The sequence below is a fragment of the Chaetura pelagica genome, unplaced genomic scaffold (assembly GCF_000747805.2).
Source record: "Chaetura pelagica isolate M959 unplaced genomic scaffold, ChaPel_1.0 scaffold829, whole genome shotgun sequence".
Classification (NCBI taxonomy): Eukaryota; Metazoa; Chordata; class Aves; order Apodiformes; family Apodidae; genus Chaetura; species Chaetura pelagica.
Window position 1 is genome coordinate 296,383 of NW_009954535.1, and position 23,188 is coordinate 319,570.

Consider the following 23,188-nt stretch of genomic DNA (forward strand, 5'->3'; position numbering starts at 1 on the left):
GGGGGAGCGGCCTGTGCTGTGTGCGGGGCCGGTCGGGCCCGACTGCTCCGTGTGGGGCCGGGCTGTGTGGGCCCTGGGGAGGTGCGGGCAGCAGCGCTGCCACCGCCTGGGTTACAAGGCGTTGAGGAGATGAAGGCTGGGAGGTTTTACCGCTGTGACTCTCCTTGGGTTTTGCGGTACTGGAGTTATGACTGAATTTCTATCTAAGAACACAAAGAGCTGAAATAAATGGTAGCGATAGCAGAACCTGTGTGAGAACAGCAGAGCTGGTTAAGTTGAAGAAAGCAGGTCTCTGGAAGCTCCATCCTTGTCCCCCAGATGATGGAGACTCTGGCTCTGAAGCCCAGAGAAAGGCAGGCTGAGGTGGCCATGGGCTGGGGAGGTCAGGTGGTTACACATAAAGCGACGTGATTAATGCGTAAATAAGGATACTGACCTTCCCCAACTGTGCTAAAAGCGTGCAGCTTGACATACATTTTTAAGCAGAAAAGTGTCAGAAATCTTTGTGTTCTTGAGACTTTGACAATTATCCTTTTTTCCAGTGTTAGGCATACAGCCTTTGGCTGGGATATGGTTGATTTTCTTTGTAGTAGTGAGTGGGGTGCTGTGTTGTGGATTTGTGGTGAAAGCAGTGTTGGCACAGGGCTGTTCAGGTCTTGCTGAGCAGTGTTGGTGGCTCAGGGCTGTTCAGGTCTTGCTGGGCAGTGTTGGTGGCTCAGGGCTGTTCAGGTCTTGCTGAGCAGTGTTGGTGGCACAGGGCTGTTCAGGTCTTGCTGAGCAGTGTTGGTGGCACAGGGCTGTTCAGGTCTTGCTGAGCAGTGTTGGTGGCTCAGGGCTGTTCCAGGCCTTCCTCGGTTCTCAAGCTGCCCCACCAGTTAGTGGGCTGGGTGGGGACACTCAAACTGAGAGGACACAGTGGAACAGCTGAGCTGAATGGCCACATTACTCAGCAATAAAGGCTGGGGATGGAGAAGGGAGACATTCAGTCATAGCTTTTGCCTTCTCAAGTCACCCTTATGTGTAGTGGAGCTCTGTGTTCCTGGGGATGGCTGAACACCTGCCTAGTGATGGGAAGGAATTAATGAATGTCTGATTTTGCTTTGCTTGTGCCTACAGCTTTTGCTTTAAACTGTCTTATCTCAACCTATGAGTTTCCTCAGTTCTACCCTTCTGATTCTCTTCCCCATCCCACTGGGGGAGGGTGAGCAAGAGGCTGTGAGGGGTTTAGACACACAGCAGGATGAAACCAGGACATAAGGTTGTTAAGCAGTCTATGAGGTAATGCTAATGTAGTAAGGTTTAGAACTTTCTTTCTCATATGGCTAGCCAGAGACCATCAGTTTTTCTCTTCCCAGTTCATAGTGCACTTAATGAAGGCTGTTTCTGCCTCTGTCTTAGCATTCATATAATTTTCTGGAACTCCAGGTTATGGAATGAAACAGCATTCAGTGGTGGTAATTAATTCTTCCTGACCTTCGTGTTATCTCCAGTTGGCCTCAATTATGTAGTTGTTGTGATAGTGTTGTTGATAACCATTGCAGACTGCAGTAGAGCTCACACCACCACTGAAGAACTCTTGTGTGCTTTCCCAGGAGACAAAACTTTCTCAGATTTCCTCAGTCTTGGCATAAAAATTTACTTTAGATTTGTTTCTAACACTTGTCTTCTGTCCACTTGTTTTGATTGTGTGTTACTTTAGCAACAGGACACGGGAAAAAAAATCTTAGTCTATGTTCTTAGAGATAATTTTAAGGTATGGTGCTGCACAAGAACTTTTATGAGGTTGTGTATGTTGACTTAAGGAGGTCCTACTTCAGGCTTTTTATATTCAGCAAATGCACTTTGCATAATGGAGAACAATTTTATTTGGTATGAAAGAACACTACTGCATTATATCATTACTTTTTAAAAAAGATCAGCAGGTTAAAATGTTGTATTTCTTATGTTGCAGTAATTGCATAAAGCAGAAAAGACAGTACAGAACTGCACTTTAGTTATGTCACAGGAGTGTTTGGAAATGCCCAGACAGGTGGTCTTGAGGGTGAGGTGAGGGTGAGTGTGAACCTGAGAGTTTGTTCTTAACCATGCAGGTACCAAATGGCTGGGCCAGTCATGCATGTTGGACTGGGATTGGTTTCTGCCCACCTTAAGTAATGTGTATTTAATTGCATCATGTAAAATGAAACCAGGTGCAGTTAGGGAACTGAGAGCCTGTATATTGACTATATTTGGTCAACTTGCTTTAAACCTGATTAGAGAAGTCATGTAAGGAAGAGGGGAAAATTCCAGGCTGTTTTAAAAATTAAAATTAATTTTACAGTAACAAACTCCCAGCTGTATTCTATCACTGATGGGCTGTTTGATGAAAAAGGAGGTACCAGGGTTGTGTCCTCCATGGGCAGGAGAGACAGAACACATGCATGTGCCTGTGTGTCTGTGAGTGCAGTTCAGTGAAAGCAATAAATGAGCTTTATACATCATTCCCTCTAAAGTAGAAGTGCTCATCTTGGAGCAAGTCAGGAGTTAAAAACGTAATTTTTAATAAAAGAAAATATTGTCGAATTGCTACAAAGGAAAAACCAAATTCTTAGCTTCTGAAAACTTGTTTGTACAAAAATTTTATGTAAATCACTTGTCATGGTGTGTTAAATTTCTAGTCTGTGTGAAAATAAGAGTATTTTTAAGAGGTGCCCTTTCCAGGCACATGCTGGTGCTGCACTGAACAGAATGGGGTGCAGTCTTTTATTTCTGTGCATGAGGGAATTAATGTAGTGCAGACTGCAGCTGTGGAGCTTAGAAAACACTGATGGCAGCAGCCGCTTCCCATAAAAACTCACTGCCCTTTTAGGAAGTGCTGCTTCATCAGCTCACCAAAAGGCCACTTTTTAAAAGTTTGGAAATTTCTTCAGGCATTGTGGGGGGAGGGGAGGCAGATGAACGTATGGGACAAAGGTAAAGGAATGACTTTGTAGCTGCACTCCTGCATGTAGGAGACTGTAACAGCTCCTAGGCTACGGTGTTTACACTCCTGAGAAGGGTCCCTGGCCACTGGTGGCCAAAGAGAACAAGGTATCATCAGTTTGGAGAAGACAGTCCTGAAGGCCCCAAGGAATCATCTTTCTTCCCATCTATGTCCATCCCCAGGTAAGTTATGCATTATAAAAGACTTTCAATACAACCTTCCAGCATTTATTCTGTTTAACAATAACTAGTGTAGTCATCTCTACCATGAGAACTGCATCCAGCATTTTCTTTGTGGTGGGTCTCGTGGCCATGTTCTTAGAAGCTCATAGAGGGTGACAGGGCTGAAAGACATGTCCTGTGAGGAGCAGCTGAGGACTGCAGGTTTGTCTAGCTGGGAGAAAAGGAGGCTGAGGGAAGACTGCCTTACTCTCTGCAGGTTCCTCAGGACATGTGGAGAGGGTGGTGCTGATCAAACACTGGGACAGGCCTGGTAGAGAGGTGCTCAGTGCCCAGTGTCTGTCAGTGTTAGGAACCATTTGGACAATACCCTTAATAACTTGCTGTAACACTGGGTAAGCCCTGAAGGGGTTGGACTAGATCATTGCTGTAGAAAGCAAAGATACTGAAGTGTTTTAAGTTCTTGACTGTTCTCCTGGCTCCCTCTCCTAATACAGTCTCTACCTGAGCCTAGGTATGTTTTATGCCATTGCTTCAATTGTGGGTATATGTGTAAATTGATCTATGACAGATGAAGTAGGATGCTACAGTGCTAGTTAGCTTTACAGAAATTAAAAAACGCCATTCTTTGCCAAGAATGACATTAACTACTTGCAGTTCAACAGTGTTTCTTAAAGAAAAACAAACTTTTGGGTTATTTTTTTAGTAAGGCTTTAAAGGTATTTTATTGATTGTTGTCCTGTAAAATCATAGAAGCTTTAATTCCTGAAGAATTGTGTCTCACAATAGCAAAAATGAAAAATGTCTTTTAAAAAACATTACAGCATTTTGGAAAAACTAGGTATGAAAAATATATACAATGTATTAAAAAATCTGAATAAAATTAATGTCTGGATTTATACATTCAGTTACATATTAAACGTCTGCCTGTGTACAGTAAAATGTTAAAATATTAGCAGTATTTTTACTATGTTAAATAAGTCTTTGTTCAATTTACAGTTTGTCTACTTATAAATTAATTTACAAAGCTGTTTAGCCACTCAGACAGTCAAGATAAGTATTTTTGTACAAAATCATTGCCTTCTTAATACATTTTAAAGTGTTACAGAGATACATCTTTATAAACATCCTGTTCATTCACAAATCCAATCAACATATTACAGTATATAAACCAGCATCAGCCCCTTTAAAAAAAGGCAGGGAAAGCAACAAGCAGCCTTTGTACTGCAAGTTCTTCCCTCTTTTTTTATTGAACATGTACTCTACCCTGCTGAGTTATCAGCTGGTCCTTAAATGTGAAGGTTTTATAATACAAACTGTCACACATATATACAGAGAAGATGCACTGAAATTTAATTCATTTTTAGTGCATTTTATTCACACAACATTAAGTGGTTTTTTTTCAGTGAAATTCCAAAGCTGAACTGCAGCAATGTAGCAGGTGGGGTGTGTAGTGCAACTGTGAGAAGTCTTCTCTGAAGCAAAGAGCAGGTGAGGCAGCACCAGTGCCAGTTCCTCCAGCATGAGCCAGGCTCCTGAACCTCTGCTCTCCCTCCTTAGCTCAGGCCTGGAGCACCCAAGGACATCAAGTCACACTGCAGCACAGGAAGGCAAAGATACAAATACCAGGTTCATCAGGGTGCCAAGTCATCTACCTCCAAGTCTTTCCTCTGTGGTTATCTATCTACATCTGTATATCTATAGACACACATGCAATGGAGATAAGAAAGCCTGGCACCTTAACAAAACTTTATTTATCTTACTTCTCCCTCCTTTCTTGCCTGTGGATTCAAGCTGATGCTAACAGATGCTAAAGCTGTTGGTAAGCTGAAGCTGAACTTTGTCTCCACAGAAGGAAATAATCTATGTCCTTTAATACCAAAGAGCAGAAAGACTAAAAAAACAATATAAAAAATCAGCAGTCTCCATCAAAACCCTAGCTCTGAAGCAGTAACTAATATAAAGACTATTTAAAGACAAGGGGAAAACAAACAAAACTGCACACATTTCCAGCTGTTTTTACTCCTTTAAAATATGGTGCTCTGAGACCAAGATAATCAACATTCCATATTTTGCAGAGTTTGGTATGCTTCTTGATTTCAGAAATCCTGCTGGGGGCACTTCTCTGGATTCTGCCCTAGAGCTGGTGTCAGCTTTGCTAACATCAATTAGAGAGTAATAATTACTTCTTACAAAGCCTGGATTGTCCCTGGATTGGTGCTGGAGAGCTATGCCTTCCTTTATGAATTACAGCATTGGTTAGTCAAGTTCAGGTAATTCAAGACATTTTGACACAACAACTGGGAAATACCCCCAACAACTGGAAAGTATCCCATTAACACACTCTGGTACTGGGAACCTAACACAGCTGTTTCTGAGGAGCAGGAAACCTCCAAAATTGCTGTTCACCTCCAGAGCAATGCTCTGGGTGAGGTTCTGGGGCTCAGTCTCCTGCAGCTACACAGAGCTCTGCTGCTGACAGTTGAGATGCTCAAAAGCAGATGGAGAAAGAATACCTAAGACCAAGGTTGAAAAAGATGCATGACTTCATCTTCTGTGCTTAAGAAACTGCTGCTGGTTGAAATCTACTGCTTGAGCCAGGTTTCAATTCAGAGCTCTTGAAACGCAAAACAAAAAGGGATGAGTGCCTGAAACATCAGTGCTGTTACTAGAATTTTTGCATTGGTGACCCACAGTTTCCATGCAGGAGCCACAGGGCATAGAGCCCTGCCCTGTGACAGAAGGTAGTGCAACTCCTGTAGCAGAGTACAAAGAACCAGAACCAGTCTAGACGTTGGTCTCCAGTCCCAGCAAGCGTCCCATCCGCTCCATGTTCTTGTCAATGGTGGCACGACATGTGATCTCCTTTGCACACTCCATGGGGAACCAGCCTCTCTCTCCATCCCGCAGCCGCTCCCCTTCGTACCAGCCTGCAGGGGGGAAGGACAAGGAGTCACCAACCTCTTCACCTGCTGCTCAAGAGCCCTGTGTTGTGCTCAAGGAGACAACCAGCACATACACTACACATACACTACCTTGGCAGTGAACAAAGTGCCAGATTAAGAGAGGTTTGACAGATTATTTTTTTATACAGACTAAGCACAAAATAGTATGTAAAAATAAATATTATATGAAATAAGTAATACATTTTTATATTGAAATTCAAATTGTTTGTGATAATATAATTGCAATCTAGACAAAGCAATGCAGCACAACTGATTGATAGGATCTTTGGTTTCACAGGTAATGTTGAACAACATTGTTAAGTTAGGATTTAGTATGTCAAGCACTGACACATGGAAGCATCACTGAGGCAAGACATCACGAGGTCTTAGTTGCATCATTTGCATGTCCAGGTGAGAATCAAAATTGATCTTAGGGTAGTAGATGCTATGAAAAACTTAAAATCAACTGTGCCAAACCCCTGTGCTTAACAGGCAGTGAAGCACAGTGTGTGACATGACTAATAATGTGCCTATTTCTCTTATTCTGACAAACCTGGTGCTCACTCACATGTCTGAGCTCCATGTTTTTAGGCAGAATTCCATTTCTTATCTATGGACGTTTCAGTGTCAAGATCAACCACCACACACTTCGTGCAGCTATTTCTGTAAGTTATGACAGGCAACGAGTTACTTTGCACACCTGTTGCCTGAACACAGGCTGTCCTCTAGAAACTGAACTGCTCCCATTTTTCTTGGGAGCTAAACCTTTATTCCTTGTATAGCTAATGCTATGAGGAAACTAGTTTTTCTAGCAGAATCCACCTGCAGTGGTGACAGAGGGTTATTAACAGTAAAATTCTCACTCACCATCATTTACTTTCTGATACACCAAAACAACATCAGCAACTTGAAGAGACAATTCATCTGACTGCTTTGCTGTGTAAGTTCTGATGATCTCTACCTGAGTCAAGGCTGTGGAAGAAATATTTCACATAACAGAGTATTTTGTATTAAAATATATATATACAATTTTTTTTATTTCCATTTTAGAGTATACTCTCCCCAAAAAGCCAAAGGAGGCTGAAAATTAAACAGATGACTTCCTACCTGAGCAATTTGATATAAACTTGGGATAAACACAAAGGAAGAGGCTTTGTATTTTTGCTAAGGGATTGAAACAACCACACCAGTGTCCATGAATGCCAATGGAACTGACTGACACAGAACACCTCACAGCAGCCCCTGGGCACAGGAGATGGCAGTTTTATGAGTTCTAAAACAACAGAGCCCAGGAAGAAAATCAAAGGACACTTCTAAGGGTATTTATGGTCTCCATTACATGGCAGTGCACTCCCATTCTCCTGTCAAAGCTCTCAAAAATCTTGGTAGCTGTAACTTACTTGTCCTGTCTGTTTTCTGCCCGTCTCTGTCCTGTCCCAGCGCTGTGATCCAGCGAGCTCTGTCACTCCTGCAGCAGCAAAGACAAAACTCAGCTAATGAGAATGGTCAAGACTCCCCCCCCCTTCAAAATCCTGTGTTTAAACTCACTCCTACTGGCTAAAGAAAACAAAACCAAACCTCCTTTGTCCTCTCAAAATATGACAAAAAGATGTGATACTACTTCTAGTTACAAATCATTCACACTTACTCAACTATTTTAAGCATGTTGGATTAGGGAAAAAAGCCCTACACGGGACCCCTGGCATGTCTTGCATTTATCATCTTTCAGTAATGCAAATAAACTTCTCTGCTAATACATAATCATACACTAATTTTAAAAAATCCCACCTAATGCGGATTGAGTTGATAAATGCAATCCAGCAACTTTAATATAAAATACCAGCAGGTTTCCTGTAAGAACTACCTGCAATGGACACTTAGAATTAAAAGCAAGAATGAAAAACAATTATTATTGTTTTTAAATCCCAACACACACTGTTACTCAAAGCTGAAACTACTACACATGTCCTAGTAACATGTGCTCCTTGCTGCTCACATGGCCAGGATGACAAGGCATGCTAGGTTAGACACTTCAATCATTAAAAGCAGGGGTGATAAACTTGTGTGCCAACCAAAGTAAGGAAGTCCGTGTGCAATTCTGGGTTTGCTTTGGGGGTTTTTTTGGAAACGGGTGTTCTTTACACTGATATTCTCCTCTCCCAGTAACCACTCTAAACAGGAAAACTGTATTTCCTTTCCAACAACTCTGAGAATAGTGGGCTAATGCCAGATTGTCTCCCAGTTTAACAGTGTATTTCTTCATAATCCGTGCCTTCCACATGTTTTGTCTCTTACTCACAGGGCAGTACAAGGTACGTGACCTAATGCTGGTACTTTCTTCCTTGAACCACACAGCACAGTGACAAAACATGATCAAACTGTGCTGCCATTCAATAAACACTAAGCCATCCAGGTTGGACTCCCTGCTGTAGATTTCTTCAGTCCTCAAAAGTTGAGAGCAAGTTCTCTTTCTGTACCCTATGTGCATGATAATACTCTAAAAACCAGGTAATTTCCAACTAAAGTACTTCTTTTCCAAGTATTTTCCTTTAAATGACAATCTGCTAGACTGCTATTTATATTACACATAACATACAGCAAATCAGTAACAAATCTGCAGAACAAAATGTCTTTCCTTAAAAAGACCAGACAACTAAAAATGTATTGTTTTGTTGGTTTTTTTTCTCAGTAAAAATGCAGTCCCAAACAAGTTTGAATCTTCTGCTTGCTTATAATGAGATCTTTACTAGAAATCATCAGTGATCTATAGTCTCTTTCAGGGTTATTCTAAACTTTGAAAGCAAACCTAAAACTGTACATTTTTCCAGGCTGGGATACATCTGGATCACTCTGTTTCATGGCTTCTCTCCCTCCTCCAGCTTCCACTAAACAGATAAAATCTTTTACTTCTGTGGAGGGTTGTGTGGAAGTTAATGGCACTACAGAGAAATTACAGCCTCTCAGATATTTGCACCACAAAGAACAAGACACTTCTTGTTGTGTATTTCTAAAGCAGAACACTCTTCCAAACTTGTTCAAGAGAACAAGGACCGGTCTATCCCAGCACAGCTCCACAGCATCCCCAGGGCAAAGCCAGACCCCACCTCCCATTGAATCCAGTACTGTTTCCATTGCTGCACCAGCAGTGCAGCAGCCCTTGTCGTAAATAATTCACAAATCCCTGCTGAAGGACAAGAGCATTCTGCATCCAGACCTTAAGGACCTTTGCCTGCTACCACCAGGATGCCTTAGGATGCACCTGTGCCCATTTCCTCCTGCTGACACTGTGCTCCTCATGTAGAAAACACAGTGTAAACCCCACATTGCTGAAAGAACTGACAGCTGGGGCAAGATACATTAAAACAGTGAGGAACTAAACACCACAGAAAAACAACAGAGCAAGCTTCAATTAGTCTCTGCAGCGAGAAAATTGAAGGTCTTCTTCTCAAGGATCAAGCAAAACCTCCCTTAACTACAACAGTACCAGCAACATTTTCCTCTTGGTGACCTACATTACACCTGGACTCCCATGCCCCATTACTCAGCATCCACAGTGTGCCATGGGATGAGATGGGAATGTTGTTACAGCCTGAAACCCTGACTCAGCACCTCCACTGTTGCAATGGACCTTCCATTAGAAATGCAAGAACCTGCAGTTCTCAGCACCAGGTTCTGTTCCTCAAACAGGCCTGTGCTAGTCTGAAGTACTTGTAGGACAGCTGTAGATACATGTACAGCACTTCCAGCTGCAAGTGCTGTTTGCTCTTCTGCTTTGCTTCAGACACACACCCTCTGGACATAATAGTTTCTAGAGAACAGCACTCCTGCTATAACAAAACCCAGTGGTGACTCGGACACGTTAAGTCACATTTGTAGTTCATATTGAACACTACAAAGCTTCCGTGTTACAGTGTGTGATCACTGGATTGTGTTGTTTTACTGAACACTTGAATTAGGCAGAGCTTTGGTGACTTAATTTTTTACTGTGAATTCACTTACGTTGAAAATATATTTAATGGAAATGCCTTCCACAACCTCTCTAAACCCCAAAAACCCAAACTGCTTAACACTCTGTCCTGCAGCCCTTGTTTGCCTCATCACCAGCTAGGAGAGATTTAGTAATTCCTTCCTAGGGAGCTGGCAATCTCCATGACACAGTTAATTCTTGGCCTGAAGACACCAGACAGTAGCACATAGTAACAGATACTTCAGTGTACAGAATTTCACCACGTGCATTCAGTTTTCCATTATCCCTACACCATGAGCTCAAGGAAGAGAACAACACTCAACAGGACATGCACTTCCTACCACCAATCCCTCTCAACAGGATTACAGGAGAGAAAACTGAGCTAAGTTTGCAGAGGCTTTATTGTATTCCAGTATCCAGGAGGATACTGGGTGAGCTGCACACTCTTCTCTGCCACTCAGTAAAAATGCTTATAACTCACTGAGTCTCTGTCCCCAGGAGCATCTCCACCCGCTCTCCTGCGTGGTTGCTGAGGGCTGCCAGCCTGAAGAGGTGAGCTGCAGAGCTCTGCCTTGAGTACAGCATAGCTGAGGTGTTCTTCACAGGAGATGAAGTCAGGTCCTCACTGTCACATTGTTGTACCACCAGCTGGTCCCTCAAAGAATAATCTGTGACATTGTAACTCTCCTCACTGCAAAACAAAGGAGGGAAGAATTAAAAATAAATCCCACAATTTTAATGTTTAATTTCCCATTAAGTATGTCTGGAAGCAAACTCAACTCAGAGAATCCACTTTTTTATGGCATGATTCTTGTGACATCTTAGATCCCAGTCTTTTCTGGATTTTTGAAACAATTTTCTGAGATTTAAAGTAGATCAGTTTTTAAACCCTGTGAAGTTTCAGTAAGTGGCACAGCTCAATGAGTCTCGTGTTCTTGGGATGCACACTCAGCTTTCTCCATTTTGAAAACAAGCACAGCAACTGTTTAGAATTGCTCTTCTTTTTCTTTTGTAGCTTCAAATAAACAACAGATCTTAGTTATAGATTGTTACAGGGGGGAAAAGTAAAATTTCCCTTTTCCTGTGCCTGCAGAACCATGGGTACATACACTGCTTCCAGATAAACCTGTCTTTGCTGGCACACCTCACAGAAAGCAGAAGACCTCAGAACTGCTTCTTCCGTCCTCATCAGTGTTGAGTGATGGCCAGTGATGTTAGGGCAGCTTTCCCAGATAGGTGAGAACATGCAAACACATTCCACCTTAAAGTAGAATCTTTAGGCCTCAGCCTCAAGTGATTAAAAGCTGTGCTAGACCCTCGGATTACTCTGGTTCATTAAAATAATTTAAATTGAAAACATACTTGAGAAGATTAATTTTGCTGCCAGAGATACACAGCAAGCTCAGCACTAAGTGATACACATCAAATCCCAGACACCTGGAACTGAAACTGTCTGAAGTGCTGGTGGTGACAGACCCCTTCTGGCAGGTACAAGTGAAGCATGTTCACCCCTCATGGAGCTCAGCGATTGCAAGAAAACAGACAGATGACTTGTCTAGTGGGATATATACCAATGTTGTGAACTGTCAGAAAAGTATCTGTGAATCCCTCTGGAGGTAATGCAGTGGTCTTTATAATTCTTACTTGGAGTCCTTCAGAAAAGGAATTTATGAAACACAACTGATCTATGACTCAAAACAGAAGTTAGGGCTGGTTTCTGTGACTCATGCAGCTTTAGAAGAATTTCTGTTCTTCAAGTGACAACAGGTTTGCAGATCATATTGTATTCCTGGATTTTTGTGGATTAATAGTTTCTGCCAGTGCATCTAGTGTAAAAACAAAGGTCTTCTTTCAGTTCTTTCAGCTCTAACAATTATGTTTTTACTTTTGTTCTATGAAAGGTGTGCACTCAGCTCTTCCTTGAAACCTAACACACTCAGATTTACTGTGACTGTCCTGTAGAAAAGCTTAAGTGTTTTAAGAGAGGCCGTGAGAAGGGAGGGAGCACAGACTGTGGACTTAGGTTTCACATTCCCCTAAATCCAGCTCTAGATTCCAGTTTATCAATTTATTTACAAAAAGATGCTACTTGTCACTGGAGGACAGTTGTTTCAAGTGCTATCTGTAGTAGCTGAGGGTTCCTACTGAAGAAGAAAAGAACACTTACATAATTATCAGTGTCTCCCTCTTTCTTTTCTCTTCAATTACAAATGCTACAACAGGGAAAGGTTTGATGGGGAGCTCGGGGGGGGTGTGGGGAGGATGTGTGGTGGTTTTTGTTGCATTGTGTTTTGGTTGTGGGATTTTTTGTTTTGTTTTTTAGAGAAGTCCCTTCAGTCTTGTTGTCTGGGCAATCCCTACTTAGACAAGGGCAAAACTAGCAAGGCCAGCTAGGAATGCTGCTGTAGTTCTTTAAGAATCTTGCATCTAAAAAAGAAATGTAGTCTATACATTTGTGTAACAAATAATAAATGCACTCCTTGCTAATTAATGGACAGAGAGAAACCTCTACAAAGCCGCCTTATTTCATATCTCTATTCAACAAAACAGCCTGCTGTGAAACTCAAGGCAGTTCCCATCTTCTTCCCTGCTGAGCCAGGTGAAGCCTCCACACACTTCTCCTTCAGGCAGATCCTGAAACAGGCTGACAAGAGCTGTCAGTGCTGGAGGGAGCAGGTGTGTGTGATCTGCTCAGCGAAGGAACAGGAAGGACATGTAACACAGTCTTTAAAATTACTGTGATCAGGTCATAGATTCATTTTCAGTCTGACTGAATGTTTTCAGTGAACTTAAGTTTCAATTCAGAACATGAAACAAGGAACAATTTTGTATCCCCTCCCAGGGGTGCACGCCACTTTTAGAGGCACTTTTATGAACACCAGTGACCTGCTGATGTGACACCCTCTGTTCTAGGCCACCTGCACTGGAACAAGAAAGTACATGGTCTGTCTTCCTATTTCCTTTCCTCTGTCCAGCCATACTACTCCCAAAATTCCTGGTGTTCTGTGGAAGTTACTTGGCATTTGTGCTTGCCTGTAGTTACAAAATCACCCCTGGCACCTTGAGAAAGCCAGCTGGGAGCAGGTAACATGCCCAAGTAGCAGTGAACCTTTGGCTGATTGCCAGTCCAGCTGCATTCCACTGTCAAGGTATCTCAGGAGCTGACAAACCACAGAGCCATTAGGACAGAGAGAATTTTGATGGCATCCTTAGGGGATTATGGAAAACAGACCATTCAATAAATGTACAGTCATTCGATGTATAAGCTTCTCTGGAAGTCACCTGAAATATTCTAAAAGGACTCAGGATGTAGCTGGTGGATATTCTGAGTATCTGGATAAGGCAGCTATTTAGTTGTATATAACAAAACTTGATGAATTCTGCAGCTCTCCTGAGCTCTGCAGGAGGGGTGTGGGATAAAAGGAACCATTAGATTTTTGGTGGAGTTCAAAGCCAGCTGTTACTTTAGCAGAATGCTGTTACCAGGTGTGCTTCCAAGCCTACAAAAGATCAGAGGAATCATCTCCTCTGTAGCCTGGTCCTCTCCTCTCCCTGGGCAGTTGTACAGTGCCCACAACAGAAGCTCTGCCATGCCTGGCAGCAGACAGATCCCAGCAGTTGTGCTCAGCAGCTGTACAAATGTCTAAGTTAACTTCCCAGAGCTACCAAAATGGTCAGAGGAAGGAAGATGCTCTTCTGGGGTCACAACTGGCTGGACTAGTATGACCTGACCACCACCTACACAACGTCTCTGACAGGTACCACCAGGCCTGGCCTCCACCACCTCAGGACTGAGCCATCCAGCTGCTCCTGCCAGGTTCTACACAGATGGAAAAATGCTCAGAGGGGACAGCCGAGGATCAACGTGGGGGACAGGTTAAACAGCATGATTGCAGCCCCAAGTAATTAGTATTAATAGCACAGTAATGACAAATCTTTTTTCACACGAGAATCTTAGGAAATTCAACTGCTCAAGTACAAACATTTAAACTCAACTAGCAACAAATATTTCTGTCCATTGCTGTGGTGTCCATGGGAACATTGTGGGTGGGAGAACTGATCACCAAAAGCTCAGATATTGTTAATAAGCTTATGCGCTTCTGCAAAGTACATGCTTTGTGCTTGGAGTATCTGGGAGAGTCACAGAAATGGGTCCTTTTCAGTCACTTCCATTTGTTTAGGGGGTCTTGGGAGAGTGACTCTGTGAATCTGGTCATTAATATGAAGGGCTCTTTCATTTTGGCTTCTGGGCCCAGTTAGGACATTTCAATTCCAACAGCTGGAAGCTGTTTGAAATCCAAAGCCCCAAAGTTTGGATAAGATACGTTGTTATAAAGATCTGTTCTATAATCTGAGAACCAGCCATCACATAGGAAACCACACACAACACAGATAATGGATTTTTCACTGTTTTCCCAACTCAAACATTTACTTAGCTACCAACACAACAATATGTTACCAGCAGTCCCAGGAGAGAAGCAATGACTGCTGGAAGCAGCACGATGGGGCTGTGAGGTGCTGTCAGGCAGCCAGGACCCAACAGGGACCTCCACAGAAACCTCTCAGCAGAAGCTGATAAAACACTGGGTCTCAGAAACATGCTCACAGCAGTAAGACAATGGGGGAGAATCTATTCATTTTTCTTCCCATCTTTATAGAAACAACCCTTTCACTTCAGTTTTTGTTTCCTGCCACTTTCACTTAGCTTTTTCTTTCCTTAAATATTAGCATTTTTCCCCAGATGTTGTATCACACCTCACTCATCAAAGCTTCTTATTTAAATTATCCATTTGAAGTTTCACAAAAGGGTTTCTCTTAAAAATTAGCTGCCATCCAGAACAGTTTCTTTATCCTCTCAAAACTCCTCCCTTTGCTAAGGCATCGAGAATGAATTTTTTAGTTTGTTTGACAATTTGGAACCTCAATTACAGTTGCCAAAAATAAATCCTGTTGAACAAGTGGTTACTGGATTTAAAACACTGTTAGCCCACACTCCTTCCTCATTTATGCTGCTAAGGTTCCAGGTGCATTTACTTCTCTTTGAATCTCCTTCACTCTTTCAAGCAGGTGGCTAAAAAACCTGTCAGAGGGCTGTGGCTGCAAACACACTTGCTGCTCCAAAGCCAGGAAGCCTTGGTTCTCACCTCCCTGGGGTGAGGCACAGGCAGCAGTCACCAGCACTGCAACACTGTCAATTGTAATTCAACAGAACAACTGTTTTCTCTGTGACTGAAGGAGGTGAACACAAAGGCAGTTTCACACTGGTAGAGATCTTACCTCTTCTTCTTGGTGATAATGAGGACATCATTGAAGAGGAAGAAGTAGACCTGCTGTTTAGAAGTTCTTTTAGAAAAAAGTCCCGTGTCTTCTACATATGCTGTTAATTCACCTCTTTTCAGTAACCATCGTGAAGAGGAGACCAGTGGAAAAGGCTAAAAAGCAAGAAAATAACATTTTAATCCTTCAAAAGTAGAGATTTAAAAAAAAAACAGATAACAATGTATTTTATGTTGAGGAAAAAAACACGCTTGAATGAACTCAAGGCTGAGGGATTGTGAGTTCAGGCACAAGACAGGTTATCGAGGTCTTGGGTATCTTCATCATTCACGAAACACACAAACCATAGCCTGCAAATACTTGAAAACCACTCATGCACATGACCTAATTGCTCATCTAAGATAAAAGCACTCTTGACTGGTCATACTTGGGATGGAACAGACTATGTGAGATCTCCTAAGGAGATTAAAAGAGGGAGACTTCCAGGAATATATACATTTTTGTAATAATTTTTTAACCATGAATGAACATTGGATTTTCCTCTAGGTATCTCACAGCTTTTCCACCTGAACAGCTGGACAGAAGAGCTTCAGCCTCTCAACATGAGGGCTGTACATTGTCTTTCCTCACATCCCTGAGGCCTTCCAAGTGGTGCTGTGTCCCCCTGCACAGCCCAGGCACCAGAGAACAGGTCAGCTCTGGAGCTGGACCACGACATATGTGCCAGGAGGACAAAGGTCCATCACAGATTGGCAGCTGCCACTGCCTGGGGCTCCTCAGCCCTGACCCCAGCAGAGCTGCTGCCTGGGAACATTATTCCACCGGGGACAGGTCTGGACTGCAGTGTCACCAGGCACTGCTCTGAGCAGACACTGACCTCCAGAGGCTTCACCCCTTGTGGGGGTTTCACTGAAGACACATTGTTAAACCTCTCGGGTTATGAGACCAGCTCAGTGATCTCAGAAACGCCACGCAGAACAACTCCTGATCCCTCAAACCAAGTTTACTATCAACATTCAGCTTTCACACGCAGAACAACTCCTGATCCCTCACAGCAATCAAACCAAGTTTACTATCAACATTCAGCTTTACCAAAATCTGCTTAGTTCCCATCAGAACTGTGCTGGTTCAGCACCTTTGAATGACACAAACATCGGATTTTTACATTTCCAGAAACACAGCAACAGCTCCATGGGACATGAGAGGAACACAAGGCCCGTGCCCTAATGGTGACACCACCACGCCTTCTGTGACACTGCTGAACTGACAGGCTTTGGGCTGGTTGGCCCTTGAACAACCACATCAGGAACGAGCTTGTTTCATTAACATAAAAGTGTGTTTGCAAAAAAAACTTTTCTGGTAATAAAGATGAAAAGATTAAGAAAACAAACTTCTGAACCTTCATTAAAAAAACAGATTCCTCAGATGAGCCGTGAGCAAGTGACATGATTTTTGAGCAGCTTCTCTTTACTCCCACAAACTGCTCAACAGTCACATCTAACAAAAGCATAAACAAAAAAATCCCCAAACACCACATGGGGCTGAGCAAGAACAGGAATAGTTCAGCTAATTTACTATGGTTATAAAACAGAATTACAGCACCCTGATGGCTGCTGCACAGACAAGAGGTACTTCAAAAAATTCTATTTGAGCATGTACTAAAAAATTCCTCTAATCTCCAAGAGATTTAATCACATTTTCCTAATGGACTGTATTCCAGAGGTGCTTTCTTTTACTTTCATATTAATTTTTCCTTAATTGCCAAAAGAGTACATCACGTATACCATCCCCTTGCTACATAAAAAACAAGCTGTTAGAACTTAAAATGTATTGAAATGTGTCCAAAGCAGCCTTCTGTATGCCAGCTGGCAAGCTCTTAGCCACAAATAAGGGTCCAAATCAATATGTGGTTTTATTTAAGATGCACAAAGGAAAAAAACTTGCATAAAAATACAGAAAACCAAAATGAAGTTCCTGTTACTGCCATGAGAGCAGGGAGACCTGCTGGTCACAGCATGCACAGGGGAGGTTACGCAAGGCCTCTTGCTTCCGCAGAGGTGGCATCATGCTCCTCCCATGGGGAAAGGAAGAGACCAGGAACCATCTTCACACTGCTGGGGATCTGACAACTCTGAAGGACCCCACAGATAAGGTCGCAGGGCTGCAAACCATCCCCAGATGGGTTAGACTGGCCAAGGACTTGAGACTGTTCTCACCACTGTTGGCACATGTAGTCATGCCCCTTGTTAAGAGATGGTTTAGTTGCTGTTGTCTTAAGTAAATATTATTGTTGCTTTCCCTTTTTAGTCAAGTAAAAATGCTTCAGACAAGTTGAAAACCATCTTTTCAGAGGCAGCATTTCCTCCAGGGCTGACCAGAAGCCTTTAAAGTACTGTGTTTTTAAAAACATGAACCTTTTCTTACTACAGGTATGACAATAATGAGACATTGTTTACAGAACTGGTATTTTAAGAAACATTGACCAGAAAAAAGTAAAAGAACAAATTTCCTTAAAGTACAATAAAACCCCTGCTATGACTGACTCCTATTTTTTCCTACCAAAAAACTGATTGTAGAGGTTGGTTTTTTTTAATAGCCTAATACGTTTTCAGTATCAGAAAAAAAAAAATTGGATACCTCAGAATCATCAGACTCTTTATGAACATTTGCAGGTTAATATTCCCTGAAGCAGCAAAACAAAAACCTGGGATCACTGCAGTGACCTGGACTGATAAAGGTGCCATTTATCTGAAGTGCTTCACCAACACTGCAGCTGCCCACTGCCCAGCTCACCATTCCAGGCTGGCACCCCTGAGGCTGGTGGCAGCCCCAGTGTGTCACTGCAGGGCTGGGTCCCTCCCCTGCAGGTGTCCCCAGAGCCACCAGCCAGGCCCATGGGTGTCACAGCACAACCTGCCCCATGGGGCAGTGGGCAGCTCTCCAGCACCATCCTGCTCCCAGGCACCCCCACAAAAAAAATTGACTCCTGAGTCTGACAGATTGTTCAGCAGACTCAGCACCTTGTAGGGGTGGACCATAATTCCAAACATGTCCTAAGATGACTGGAAACAGGCCTGTTTTTTGTTTTGTGCTGCTGTAAAGCTCGATAGTCAAACACCATAATAACCCTTTCCTGGCCTAAAAGTAACTACTTAGACATACATTTCCTTTCACATCCTCATTCTTTAGTAATTAATGCTAATTTATTCTGTTAAATATAGATATCCCAATTCTTTCCCTGAAAAGCCTCAACCTGATGTTACTCCCCTTGGTTGGCTGCACCAGGCTTTGGTAACTCTGCTTCCAGGGCTCCAGCTCACCTGAGTATGGACTTGTCTTCCTTGACTGGAAAGGCACAGCAGCATCACAGCCAACATCACCTGTGCTGTGTTCATGCTGTCAAACGTGAATGGGTACACAAAGCTGTTCATGTGCAACATAAGTTATGGTCAGAACCATCACCATCATACCTTGATTTTAAATTCCAGCTGGGAGTTGATTGTGTACATCATCTCTGTCCTTTCCATCTTCCGAGCACCTTCGTTGCATAAACGCACCAGCTAGAAAGAAGATGTTTAACAGGTTTCACATACTCAAGTGTGTAATACAGACCTTTCTTCCTTCATAAAACGCACTCCTGGGAAAGCAGAAGCTTTACAAAGACACTGACGTTTCACACATCATGCTTTCAGGATAAGGGCCCAAGTGACCAGGCCACAGCAGTTCTGCCTGGAGCCCAGGCCAGCTCCCGAGCTCCCCTCAACCTGAATCATCCCATAATACCATGATAATTATTCACTCTTCAGGGCAGTGCAGGTGGTACAAAGTTCTGAGCAGTGTTATAGCTCTGATCCAAGTTAATGATCAGCTCCAAACCAAACAGCTGACACACCAGCACCAGGTGCTGATGGTCTCAGGAGGAAGCCCCAGCACAAACCTTGCAGCCCACCTCGCAATTCCAGCACAGGTGACCTCCAGAGTGACCTTCTGAAGCACACTGCAGTTTTACTGAAGCCTGCACATGGAGGTGGGGAGCACATCATCATGGGGGCACAGATGGAAAGGGAAGAAAAGGCATCCCCCTTAAGCCTAACATCCCATGTGGACTTCCCAGCCACCAACAGGCCTCTTCTCCTTGGATGTACCCTGTGCTCTGGTGACTTACAATAAAAGCAAAAGAAATGCTTAAATTTGCTGCAAAGATCCAGACTTTTCATCTACACCTGGGCCAGCACAAGGCTCTGCTGCAGTGACAGGCAGGGAATGGGATGGGTTTGTTTGACTACACAATGAAGCAGGTGAACAAAATGAGCATGAACAAACATAGCAATTAATGCTCAGGGGACGAACACACACCAAAAGCAGCCACTACTGGCTGTGGGTTCTTGAAATGCAGAAAAAACCTGCATCCAGGTTGAACTCTGCAGACCCTACCTTGCTCACTTCTTTCAGAGCTTGCTTGCAGTTCTCATACTTTGGTGAGTCCTTAGGAGTCTTCTGACAAATAGTCTGAAATAAAACATCAGTTACTTCAGAGGCCTGAGCAGCACAGGCTGTAGCAAACAGAGTGTGACACACACAGTCACTGAAACCAAAGAGGACAAGTCACAGCTGTGGACTGGGATGAATGAGGGAACACTGGATCCCTCCTGCAGTGCTTCCTCCTGCCAAGGAATACCTCCCTTGGAAGCCCATGGAGCAAAGCAGCCAACCTCCATCCACAGCACCACGGAGGAGGAGGCAGCCTGTGTCCCTCCAGGAAAGGGAAGGTTCTACTGTCTTGGCTCTTAACTGCAAACCCCAACAAAGCCTCACTGCAGCCCAGCCACGTGCTTCTGCTTCCGTGGTGTTTGTCCTGGAGGCTGAAATACCCATTTATGTACAACTGCACTTGGGGTAGGAAAAACTATTGCTCTGTCTGCCCTCAGTATGGGAGGTTATTATTTCCAAAGGATTAACAGAAAAGGTTCTTAAGGCTAAACTATTATGTAAGCCATGGAAAAATAAACATAACGGTATTACTTTACTACATCAAAAAAGGCTAATGGAAGGAAATGGAAGGGAAGGCAGTGGCTGCATCCCAGCAGAGGATAGACTAAAAGATGATGAGAAATAAATCTGAACTATGACTTACACATGACAGTTTTATCTACTGATAGAGCCTGTTCTTAGGAGCTAGAGGTGGAGGTGAAGTCCTGTCAAAAATAGGCATTCTGAATCAATGACAGACCAGTTTTTGACTGGGAAACAAAAAACATCTTAATATATTTTACATTAAATTAGTCTTTGATTTAATTATGCTTCTCCACTCTGAACGAACGTAGCTGGAGCCATATTTCTGGTACTGATGCCTTAAAGACCAGATTCACTTTGAAGTCTCAATATAAGGTTTACACAAACATCTCCAAGAAAAACAAATGAAACTGACAAAGTAGAAAATAAAATGCTTGGTTTGCTTGTTTAGATTCTTTTGGCCAAAGAGGGGAAGGAGGTGAAGGGAAGAAAAAGACAAGGGGGAGGGGTTCAGCTAGTGACAAACTGAAGTAATACTGGATTGTTATTCCATTTTTACCTAGAAAGAAAAGAGGGTATTCAATGTTCATGAATAACTAAGTAACTGTTCAGATGATCAAATTAATCGGTGCACAATTGGCCAACATGGCCAACACACAGGAGAACATTTCTACTCCTGTTTCTAGATCCTACCAGTGCTAGAGTCTGAGCCTGGGTTTTAACCTGCACTCTTGCTGGTGGTCCAGCCCGTAAATGTAGTTCTAGCATCTTAACTGAAATACCACAAATCCTGGTGTGAACTTGGCTTCATGGATCCTCCTTACATGTCATCACACTGTCCAAGTGCCTGGTGACCTGCAGAGGAAGGACCATTGGATCCTAAGCAGATCAGTGCTGCTTCATGCCCTTGGGAAGGGAGATGACTGCAGGGTCACACTGACTGGAACTGACCCTATTCTGACAGGATTTACTGCAAAAGGTCCTTTACTTAATCCATATGACAGGAACTCTTGTATTTTAAACTGTAGGGTTTAGTATCAATCCTAACACTATTATACAATTTCTGTGCTAAGTTCCTCCCTGGTTTCAGAATCATTTTGACACTTTACTGTACAATTTTACTATTAGATTGCCTAAATATTTAACTTCGAATCAGGGCATGAGGAGCAGGAGGTACCTGTCACAGAAAGTAAACACATGCTACAGAACTTCACAGTCAATAGATCTGCATCTACAGCTCTGTAACCTGTGTAAGTAAGAAGAGGTGAAGAGACTGGAACAAACTAGGAATTGAACAGAAAAGGACACTGACATCAAAGGAACACTCATCAAGGAAAGAGAAAAATAACTGTTCTCACATCCATCAGCAAGGGCAGCCGAGTGACTCTCTGCATGGGAAGGATGAGGAAGGAGAACATGGGTAGGTTCCGGCAGTCCGCATGGGACTCGATCCGGGATAACACCTCTTTAAATGCTGGATTTGTGGCCCTGGGGGGAGAAAAGGGAGAGAGAATTAAGTGGCATGTTTTACCAAAGAACTGTGAAAGTTGCTAGATTTTAAATAAATAAAATACTAAATAAATAATAAATCATAGGAAAGTGTGATTTGAAAGAGTCACCCCAACCAAGCCTTCAGCTTTATCTACTCAGTATATGAAACCAGTTCTGACATGTGGACACCTCAGGCTTTCCCAGACAGGAAGGTGAGTGCAGGGACTCTGTGTGACACCCATGAAGCTGTGGAAAGGCAAAGGGGATGTAACACATGCCACATGCAGGACCAGACCCTGCAGCCAGGTGCACTTTCACTCAAGTCACTTCCAAGGCACTTGTGCATGAAGGAAAGCCAGGCATGTGAGGACATGCTTAGTTGGAAGCCACAGGTTTTACACCAAATACCACAGCCTGCTACTCACTCCTACTACAAAAGGGGTGATTTTGCAATTATAATTTACAATCAGTTCTTACAGCAGTTTCTGCAGTGTTCGCTGCTGGTAGACTTCATTGGTGCAGTACTTGACATAGGGGTCAAAGGTGGAGGAAGCATGCTTTTCAACTATGTCACTGATGTCATCAATAAAGATGTTGTTCTGATGTCTGGCTTCAAGTTCTTTAAAGAACCTGTGAAAAAAATAAATTACTAATCTTTAAAAAGAAAAAAACAGCAGTCTCTCTCTTGCACCATTTCACACTTCACCTGACACATCTCATGACTTCTATAACCCAAGGGCAATTTGGCTGGTTTGTGAAGGGTGGGACCATCTCTCCTGTGGCAGAACAGTCAGAGAAATCTTCACAGGACACCAGTCCAAGGAGGTGGCAGTGTCACCTGCTAGAGCTCAGCGTAAGCAACCAAGTTACTTCCCATCCCCTGGGTGCCAAAAGCAAAGCAGCAACTGCCCATCTGGTTAGACCAGAATTTCCAGAAACAGGGTTGAAAAAGAAAGGAAACAACTTCAAGCACATCATTAAGACATTTCCTCTTGTAATAAAGGTAGCACAATAACTTGATTTCATTGAACATTTCTGGTATGTGTGAACTGCTAAACTAAGAACAAAGGAGACACAGCAGGCTGAGCTGGACAAGGTGCTCATGTGCCAGACACTCCAGTCTGCAACTGAAACCAAACACATATGGGAAACAGTGAAAATGGGAACAGAAACCAAATCCTGAGCTGCTTTTTCCCCCTAAATTTGTTTGTTCTAAAAACTTCCCTATTGTTTGTTACCTGCTCCATCCACAAGCCTCTGAAAGCTTTCCCCTCCTTGTTTGCATTTCTAATTTTACCAGAAAACAAAAGCCTTTCTTTCTGCAATGCTTATGAGAGAGATCTCAGTGTTTGGG

The 23,188-nt window shown here is 42.9% G+C and overlaps 1 protein-coding gene across 1 annotated transcript in view; it reads right to left on the bottom strand.

Moving 5' to 3' along the window:
- Nucleotides 1-5,928: 5,928 nt before the first annotated feature.
- The window catches only part of ARHGEF26 (Rho guanine nucleotide exchange factor (GEF) 26), a 39,730-nt gene continuing 22,470 nt past the window's right edge, over nt 5,929-23,188 (bottom strand). Inside the window, exons 6-14 of the mRNA XM_010004736.1 lie at nt 22,312-22,464; nt 21,702-21,831; nt 19,765-19,839; nt 18,801-18,890; nt 15,331-15,485; nt 10,535-10,744; nt 7,487-7,554; nt 6,954-7,058; nt 5,929-6,071 (exon numbers count right to left, since the gene is read on the bottom strand). Of these exons, the coding sequence (XP_010003038.1) occupies nt 5,929-6,071; nt 6,954-7,058; nt 7,487-7,554; nt 10,535-10,744; nt 15,331-15,485; nt 18,801-18,890; nt 19,765-19,839; nt 21,702-21,831; nt 22,312-22,464 (1,129 nt within the window). The remainder of the gene's footprint in view (nt 6,072-6,953; nt 7,059-7,486; nt 7,555-10,534; nt 10,745-15,330; nt 15,486-18,800; nt 18,891-19,764; nt 19,840-21,701; nt 21,832-22,311; nt 22,465-23,188) is intronic.